Below are 9,454 nucleotides of genomic sequence, written 5' to 3'. Positions count from 1 at the left end.
GCCCTAAGTAATTTTCAAGAATATCTTAAGATAATGAAAATTTCATTTCCTATTCTTTGAATATCCCAAATCATTGCGTTTTATTTCTGACTAGTTAACTACCTCGGGCTTCCAAATTCTACTTATCTAGCAACTACTGAGACAGAATATCGTCAGCATTGAGTGTAGAGAATGCGTGGTCAGCGAGCGGCTTCAAGAAGTCTCTCAGAGCGTCTTCCATTGGAGTCTGCAGCTCTTCCAGTAGTTTCTGCCAATTGTCATTGAGGAACTGGTTCATTGTGTTGCCTGGAAACCGAATAAAGTTCATTCATTATAAGGGTCATTCATATATGTACAGATAAATGGTGCTCTCTTCAGCGATATGCAATATACATATAACCACATTTTGTTGATTTTCTTACACCTCATGTATGTAAACTTTGCAACACTCAGCCTCATGTATTACTTTGCAACCATTCGCACACATAACAGTGAAGTTAAAGCCCCTTTTACCTACAAGGTGTTACTATTTCCATATGTAATGTTGCTATTGAGAAATTACACTTAAAAGTTGACCTCACTCTAAAAAGTTTTCAACATATCCTTTTCGAAAATTAAAGGAGGATGTTACTGATCTAGTTTTATGAATGACTCGACAGTTTATTTTCGAAGAATTAGCGAACACAGAGCTATTGCAGCAGAATATAACATTTATGAAGAAATGTTAATTCGACTCGTTGCTACATTGTTAATTCCTTTAAGAGTATTATTTCTTAACCTCTTATATAACGTAACATCAATTTCACACGTATGAGTTGGTCTGTTAAATACAAGGTTGTTAACTTAATTACCTCTAAGATGTCTCGAATGACTGAATGGTTATATTCATTGTAGTTTTTGAATACTCGTACATCTGTTAATTATGGGATACATATCTATGGGTTTAGACAAGAACTTAACTTAATTATTGGTAACAATTAAAACCTATGTATTTTGATGTGGGGGATTAAACAATAACATACTTGTAGGATCTGAACTTTTCAAAGACCTTATAGACGAAGGTAAATTTTTTTGTCAAGTATTTATTATATTCTAGGTTTCAGAATACCAGTTAAAATGGTAAATGACCCAGAAAAAAAATTGTACTTACTCAAATCGCCATCATCGCCGAACAGGTTCTCAAGCTTCATGGAGGCGTACCCGACGTGGAAGGAGACATCCAACTCTTTGCACTTGAGGGAGTCCACGTCATTATGACGCGGCTGACGACCCAGCACTATGGTCACCGTTGCGTCTATTTCACCTGTGGATAAGGAAATACGTTATCTTCAAAGTCCGACTAATGATATTCTTGAAGGCATATTTGACGAATTTCTGCTCTCGTGAAAAGCTGAGTGTAAAAAGTCTTAGGACACATTGTCGCTATTATTGGTGTTGTCGTGAACCGAGATAAAAGCTATGATGAATTTACCGTATTTGGCAGAGAACTGGCCCTCTCCATCAATAGGTAACATCAGCAGATTGCCCTCGAGCCTGTAGTGACCCTTCATCCTCAGCTCAGGGATGTACAACCTCGCGACCACTCGGTGCTGATGTGAATCCACGCTGAAACAAAACCACGATAAAACATGTATGGGTATTATCTACTGTCAAAACAATTGGAAAGAATGATGTAGTAACTTGTAGAAGATAAATATTACGAAGATAATCTAAGAAAGCTTTAGTCACCCTGTATTGCTCCGTAAAAAACATGCATACTCACTCAACATCCTTCACCCGCATAGAAGACGGGCCCCTGACGGTGACGTCAGAATAGCTGGACTTGACAGAGATGGGTCCCGTGGACTGCTGGATAGATAGAGCAGGCACTACCATAGGCTCGCATGGTGGCACTCCGTATTCTGGCACTCCTAAAGGTAAAAACAGTTGATAATTAAAGTATGTGTTTTAAAAATGCATACATTAAGAGGACGAATTGGAATTTTTGGCGCCAAGGATCTCAATTTTTCTCAGTAAATACAAAACGGATCAAAATGCAACTTGGTTACCTGGAAGTTCATGATATAAACCTTATTTTGTTAGACGTAGAAACATGATTAGGTAACTTTTATAACAGAGAAAAATATATCAAACATACCTCTTTTTAAAAAGAGATTCACATATTATGGGCAAACGGGACCGATTTAAGCCTCTAAACTTTTTTAGTAGTTGAGTATATACATATCTCTCTTTGAAATTGTAGAAGGATTTTTTATCAAATTATCATTTCTAAATAATAAAATTACAAAACCATTTTGTCACTTACGACTTTTAGTTATAAGCTAGCGCGCGTATTGTTATCCTCGCCCCGCTCAGACGCTCCGACCCCTTTTGGCGCCTTAGATGCGCGTGCCGGTATGGAATTATTGTTGACCAATTCCTCGCCTTAATATAATGTCAATACCGTTGGATACAAGACATGCACCCACAAATGACACTTCTACCAATTTTTTTTTGTAGAATATTTCAGCTTGATTTATTTTGTTAACCGACTTTTTTAAGAAAAAGGAATAGGTTTGTATTTTGTTTATATTATGTAGAAGCAAACATAAAACTGTGCTTTCTTTAAAAATAGCTAACTTGAGTTTAAAAATGACGCAAGTGCAAAAACATAAACCAATCACAGTCTTACCTGTTGCTAGCTGTGGTATGTAGGCGTTCAAGGCATCTCGCAGACACTTGCCCAACGCTTTCTCTTCTCTAGGACACACGAAGCCACCAACTACAATTAATGTCATAGGATTTCATTAGCAAAGCATTTTGATAGGCTCATGGTATATTGCGAAAAAAGCCTAGGAAAGTATCAATCAAGAATCCCCGCCACGACTCAAGTCCGATAGACGCGGCAATAGTGCCGTTGACATTACATTAAAAATATTTAGTTCCTCAATTTTCCTCCGGACGACAGTCGTTTTAGCTTTTTATTTACAAACAAAATGTGACTAACAGCCAGTTTCTTCATCAAAAGTTAAAGCCAAAGTAAAAGTCAAAGTAATGTCTAAAGTAAAAGTAATGGTCAAATTCAATTTTTCTATTAGTTTTGCTGTCACTTTAGCCTTGAAAAAACGTATTTGACCGTTACTTTTACTTTAGACATTACTTTAACTTTAACTTTTGATGAAGAAACTGGCCGTTTAACTATTAAAGCTATTGTTATTCCACGAGCACTACTAAACAACTATCGAATAATAATGCTACCGATTTGTATTTTCTTTATTAAACTTTTAACGTAAGCATTTATAATTTACGCTGAGTAAAAAAGACAGACATTTTTTTTTAATTTTGATTCTCATTCATAGTTGCCGTACTCAGCAAAAAATAAATAAAGAAGAAAATTACTTACAATTGATAAAGAACTTGTCAAACCCAGCAACTAAAGGCACCAACACCAAACAGAGTAACCCCGACCACATCTTCATTTTCTTAACTAAATAGTGCAAGAATAATCTTTTAGCTCTTATTTAAATATTAATGGGGACGTGATGATAGCATATTACTATTATATTATCGACATCTCTTTGGAAGATAACGTATGATCATTTACAACATCATTACAGATGAGATTGATTGTACTCATAAGAAATATTAAGCAATACTTACTTTTAATCAGTTTGTACTAAATACTCTCTGTTCTATTCCAATACACAGATGTATAAATGAAAACATAGGTCTCATGACAATAAAAATTGTAACCATGAAAGTTAGTATGTGTGGTTGTTTGTTACTTTTGCGTAAAATTACTGAACAGATCTTTATGAATCTTCAGTAATATAATTTATACACCAGAGTAACATACTTACGGCCAGTTTCTTCATCAAAAGTTAAAGTTAAAGTAATGTCTAAAGTTAAAGTAACGGTCAAATTCGTTTTTTCAAGGCTAAAGTGACAGCAAAATTCATAGAAAAATTTAATTTAACCGTTACTTTTACTTTAGACATTACTTTGACTTTTACTTTGGCTTTAACTTTTGATGAAGAAACTGGCTGTTAAAGGTATATTTTATCAAGTTGCGGGAGGCAGTTACCCCATGATGCAGGTAAAACCACGTAAGGAAGTTAGAATCATCATAAAGGCGCTCTAAGATTCTGCAATGTCGTGTACTTTTGCTTTCACTGTTCAGACACATAAACTGAGTGACGTTATCTTCCCTTTATGACGACAGAGATAAGGCAAGCTATGGTAGGAGAACTGATAGTGATCTAAAACGATCAATCAATAGATCGTTAAGACAATGTCACATTGCGGCATACTAACACACAGGACAGTTTTGACTTTGCTTAGTATGAAAATGTTAATGGGTTCATTGGTCATGTTGCATCCTGTGCCTAAATGGGACCACAGTTTTATGTGCTAGTTTGATGGGGAATTATACATGTCAAACATTGTTTTCATGTATTCAATTGCAGTGTATTCGTTGACTTTTAACAGTGTAAGAGAGTCGACAACTTAGTTACTTAACTTACTATATTTTAATGAATATTGCAACTTTTTAGGAAAATGAAACCTAATTAAACATTAAATAATTCACATCACCAGTGACAAAACAAAAGCAAAACTATGTGACAATGCAACTTGCATTTTAGCGTCATCACGACAGGCCTTTGACCTAAAAACCTCTGACACAACCGCTTTACTTTCAACCCTACTACAATAGAAATAAAGTTAATATTAAATTAGCTGGTTGTCATGATAATGTTGTAAGTGATTGTGACGTAATTAGTGGCAGGCCTGACCGCGTGGCCCAGTCATATTGGCATACTTTAGGCACGTTGCACAACAGCCTTTTTGTTGAAGAAACCTCAGCAGCATTCATAGATAAATGTCAGACGTAATTGAAATTGAATTAAGTGCAGATTAAAATGGCACGATCTAAAGATGCACTTTTTTTCGGAACCAAAGTCAATACCTAGTCATGTTAATAAACTGAAGAGTTTGTTTTCTTTGAACGTGCTTATATCAGGGACTACTGGTCTGAATTGTAAAATTCATTCAGTGTCAGATAGCCCATTTAACGCGGAAAGCCATAATTATGTTACTTTTTATTTCAATAGCTAGAGAAGTTCCCATGGGACGGTGGTAAAGCCGCTGGCGGTAGCTAGTTAGACAATAAATTAAGTATGTAATTGTAATGTTAACTTTTGATTTGTAGTTTTACAACATATTTGCAATGACTAGTATGACATATATTCTCTAAGCATTAACAATAGCTTACATTGCGTCAAATCTAGTAATCGGACTGGTGAACTTTTCAGACGATGCAATAACTAAGTTGTCAAAGTGAATGCAAGTCTTTTTCATTTATAGATGTCATATATATTTTTTCTATGTTGGCAAGACCAAGTATGAAAAAATCTTGATTTCTTTACAGTATTCAGTTCCACCCATGTCTTAAGGGAAAAATAGTAAGTATCTCAAGCTTTACAGTATCTTGTATCAAAGATTTCAAGACAGATTTACTCTCGTATTTATAGCTAATATTAGTAGGTAAGGATTTAGACATAGTTATTTAGACATTTTGTTACTTAATTTCCTTGCTTTTCCAAGAGCCATAATCATAATGCAAAAACTATCAGTTATGATCCAATGTAGTACACAATCACGAAACTACATCCGTTCTTTTTTACCAGATGGAAAAGAGGTACAACACCGAATTTTCAAGTTTCAACTAAATGTTTATTAGAACGTGAAGACACGTAGAACCCATTCTTAACATTAACTGTTACAACCATACTTTGTAATTAATCTTTGAGTAATAAAAAGGTAACATGTGTAAATTATAATTTTATTCATCATCAATTTCATCACAATCATCATTACACTATTCCGAAAATACTAAATAGTTACGTACATTATTTTACTTGATGCTCGGAAGTAAATAATCATAAATGAAGTACGGCGCATTGATGTTGTCATCAAAAATAAATAGGTATAATTTAATAATAAAGTGTTATACTTTAGTAAATAATAATCACAACAATAGACATACATAATTAAATTAACTACAACAAATAACTTACTTATGTAATTTTTGCAAACTATGTACTTCCTCGGTCTACTTACATAATAATAAATACACTACACATTCAAACTCACACTAACTATAAACTCTACTAGACTAGTTATCATATTTAGTGGTTCAATAAATTAAAATAAATAATAAATAGTGTATAAACTAATATTAGGATAAAACTAAGAGTAGCACTTCGGTCTTTTCCCGATAGCCGATAACCTACTAAATTTCGATTCCTTGTGGAGACATTAGTTAGATGGTGTAATATAAACTTCAGTTCCTAGTTAGCGAAGACCATGTCTGGTGGAATATGCCTGAGGAACTTGTTGGCGATATCTTCCAGCACCATCGCGAGAGCTGTCTCCACGGCAGGCTGCACCTCTTTAGCTATCTCCATCGAGTGCATTTGTGCTATGTGGTCCGTTATCATTTCTGGAAACCAGCATAAATTATTATCAAGATCTCAACTTACTTAGAAGTAGAAACTTACAGAGCTTTCATGCCAGCAATTTTTCGCTCAGTTTTTTCATGGCTTCCAAGGGGCAAAAATCCTGTAGCTGTCTTAATTTGAAACGATGGTTATCAATCGTTTAAAAATTCACACCACATGGGAAAAATCGTCCAGAAAATATGCTATTGTGAAAGCGCCGTTAATCTGTATTTGCTAGCATTAGGCTAAATGGCTATTTATCTTAAACTAACGCAACTGACAATTATAACAGTAATGTAGCATTTACTACATACTTAAACTAAGGTGGTCTGAAATCGTAAGCTTACTTTAACGATACATTGTGAAAACAAAAGGCCATATTTGATACTAAAATACATTTAGGTTAAGTTAACAAAGAAAGATGGAGCAATCGAACATCTTCGTAGATGCCAATATTGACTGAAACTAGTAGTAAGTATTTCTTACCCATTTCCCCAGTAGTAGAGTGTGCTTCCATGAGGTTTGCATCTAAAGGCCCGGTGCATCTCAGGTGCACATTTGCATCTTTGATCAACATCCTCTTGTGCACTCTCGCTCCGAATGCTTCTAAAGCTGCCGTACATTGTGCTAAGAAACATAGAAATGTATCCATTATAATTTATGTCTTTGTCTGTGGAAAAAAAATCTTATGCCTTTCCTATGCGCCTGTCTTATTTTCTCGTGAACAAAGTAACCTATTAAAGGCTTTAGTTAGAACCTTCGCATGTGAAACCAAACTGTCTAACGATAGTTGGTCCAATGATATGCAGTGCGCACTTCGTTTATGTGCCCAATCAAACTATCTGCTGACGATAAGTTTGCTGTGTGCTGAGCGGAAATAAAAGTCGCATAATACATGCAATTATAAAATGGATCCTTATGACTTCATGCGCTATCTATATCGTAAACAAACTAGTATACTTACTGAAGTTGGCAGCCATCTTGCCGGTAGACTCAACGGGTAACATCTGGAAGTCTCCGAGCACCACGTAGTCACCCGACATCATCAAGTGTGGCAAACTGATGTTAGCTGTCACTTTCAACTCCTCTGGATATACGCTGCAATAAATGAAAATTATGTTGGAAGATTCCAAAAACGATAAAGTATAATTCTACAACGCTTAACTTCTGAGTTTTGTAACTCATTTTCGATATCAATGAATGGATGTATATGTGTTCATGACTTTCACCAAAGGTTTTGTAATAGCATCTATATTGTATACTAGTTATTTACCGCGGCTACACTCACATCCGGCGGTAAACTTCTGCCCGTATCAGTGAAAGAATTTTTAAATCGGTTCTGGAGTTGAGTTTATTATATTAGAATAGATACGACTATCTAAATACGCTATTGCTAGTAATCTAGAGAAATTAACAAAAGACATGTTCGATACTTACTCCAACTTGTTAAAGCTATAATTGGTAAGACCCTCAAGCGCTACATCGGAGAGCCAAGCATCATACTTGAAGCTGTTCTTAGGCATGTTGTGCTGCCGCAGCCTGATGCTGGGCACCTTCAGCGGCTCCAGCGGCTGGATGTTCAGGGAGGGCACTCCTTGCGCGAGGAGGTGCCTCGCTTGTTCGGCCACGCGTTGGATGCAGTTCGCGATATCGGGGTCAGAGTAGTGGCATATTGATTTTGCTGCAATAATTTGATAAAAAAAAAACTTCTTCAGGTTTGTGATATTTCTTGAGCCCTAATTCCTATATTTACAGTAAATTCCGCGTGCGGTTTCACCCTCATTCCGAGGGAACTACTTCCCGCATATAGATATACATAAATAGCCTATGTGATTCTACCAAGTGTCATCAAGATCTATCCAGGAGATATTACGTGAAAGAGATAACTTTCGCGTTTATTATATTTTATAGGATTTTGCCATTAGTTTGTGTTCTACTTATTATCAGTATTATCTTACATAGAAGATCCCAAAGGGTAAGTTTGCAATTTGACAAATAAGGCGCGTGGTTCAAGTCAGTGCGATAGATAAAAAAGTTCATGAGTCGATTTTTTATTAAATTGTGAAACCAAATATAATGATAAAAGTAACTCACATATCTCAGTACTATTTTCATCATCATAAACAGTTCCATTTCTACTAATACGCCGACCAACCACACAGTTAAAATATATCACTAACAAAATTAACTTAATGTAATTCATGTTGCAACCTCTTTAGTCTAGATATTCACTATATCTAAGAAAATAAGTGTAAAAAGCTCCCTTATAATACTTAGTTCCGATGGTGTATCAAGTTGCCTTATGTGGACAAAACCTCGAATAAGGTCGTTTGGGCTACATTGCAAATATCTTCTAGTTATAGAAACATTTTAAATGCTTGCATGCATGGATTAGATATTTTAATAATCACGGTTAAAGTATGGGTTGACGCTGGTGAACTATTTAGTTGTTAGTTGGGCTATGTTGTTTGTTAAGTGTGAAGAAGAGAACCTTAATTTCTCTGTATGTCTGTATTATCAAAATTGTAATCCTAGGTACAACGTGATAATTCAGACCTGTCTTGTTGTTGTCCTCATTATTTAATAATTATGTTGACTTGGTATAGCAGGTACCTTTTTTTGTGAAGCAAAGAAAATACTTGGAGGTCCAGCAGTGGACTGCGATAGGCTGATGATGATGATGATGATGATGATAGAAAATACTTACGCACACATCATGCCGCGAGCGCTCTCGGGGAAAAACGAGGTGGTTATGTGGGACTCGCACATAGTAGCCAAATTAGGGTATTTCAATCCTTCAGTCTCTCACAATTTGAAAACTAAATCTAAGTATTTCTGCAAGTTGTCTGCACTAAATTGAATCCGTATTTTTTAGGGAAAAATGTACCAATTGGTATTTTTAGAGTTACTGCGATAAAAAACATACTTACTCAGTTTAACAAAACAAATAACGTTTATTATTAAAACAAATAAAACAACAATTATATTTATAGTCC

The 9,454-nt window shown here is 35.3% G+C and overlaps 2 protein-coding genes across 2 annotated transcripts; both read right to left on the bottom strand.

Annotated features, from left to right (window-relative positions):
* Positions 1–2: 2 nt before the first annotated feature.
* On the bottom strand, positions 3–3,437 carry LOC124644823 (protein takeout-like). Its single transcript, XM_047184424.1, has 6 exons — positions 3,362–3,437; positions 2,651–2,740; positions 1,742–1,889; positions 1,451–1,584; positions 1,130–1,282; positions 3–285 (listed from the first exon to the last, which is right to left on the bottom strand). The coding sequence occupies exons 1-6, from the start codon at positions 3,435–3,437 to the stop codon at positions 134–136; spliced, it is 753 nt and encodes a 250-aa protein (XP_047040380.1). The 3' UTR covers positions 3–133.
* Positions 3,438–6,308: 2,871 nt separating this feature from the next.
* Positions 6,309–8,661, bottom strand: LOC124644816. Its single transcript, XM_047184413.1, has 5 exons — positions 8,553–8,661; positions 7,896–8,139; positions 7,423–7,556; positions 6,945–7,085; positions 6,309–6,460 (listed from the first exon to the last, which is right to left on the bottom strand). The coding sequence occupies exons 1-5, from the start codon at positions 8,659–8,661 to the stop codon at positions 6,309–6,311; spliced, it is 780 nt and encodes a 259-aa protein (XP_047040369.1).
* Between the last annotated feature and the right edge of the window lie 793 nt (positions 8,662–9,454).

This window comes from Helicoverpa zea, chromosome 2, assembly GCF_022581195.2.
Source record: "Helicoverpa zea isolate HzStark_Cry1AcR chromosome 2, ilHelZeax1.1, whole genome shotgun sequence".
NCBI lineage: Eukaryota > Metazoa > Arthropoda > Insecta > Lepidoptera > Noctuidae > Helicoverpa > Helicoverpa zea.
The sequence above is the reverse complement of the archived record's forward strand: the minus strand, read 5'-3'. Positions and strand labels throughout refer to the sequence as shown.

Excerpts from the sequence above, each read along its gene's own strand:
- LOC124644823 (XM_047184424.1), bottom strand. The coding sequence starts at position 3,437 with ATGAAGATGTGGTCGGGGTTACTCTGTTTGGTGTTGGTGCCTTTAGTT. Across the intron at positions 1,283-1,450 it reads CCAGTTCTCTGCCAAATACG|GTGAAATAGACGCAACGGTG; the intron begins GTAAATTCATCA and ends CCTTATCCACAG. Across the intron at positions 286-1,129 it reads CGGCGATGATGGCGATTTGA|GCAACACAATGAACCAGTTC; the intron begins GTAAGTACAATT and ends TTCGGTTTCCAG.
- LOC124644816 (XM_047184413.1), bottom strand. The coding sequence starts at position 8,661 with ATGAATTACATTAAGTTAATTTTGTTAGTGATATATTTTAACTGTGTG. Across the intron at positions 7,557-7,895 it reads TATAGCTTTAACAAGTTGGA|CGTATATCCAGAGGAGTTGA; the intron begins GTAAGTATCGAA and ends CATTTATTGCAG. Across the intron at positions 7,086-7,422 it reads CAAGATGGCTGCCAACTTCA|CACAATGTACGGCAGCTTTA; the intron begins GTAAGTATACTA and ends TATGTTTCTTAG.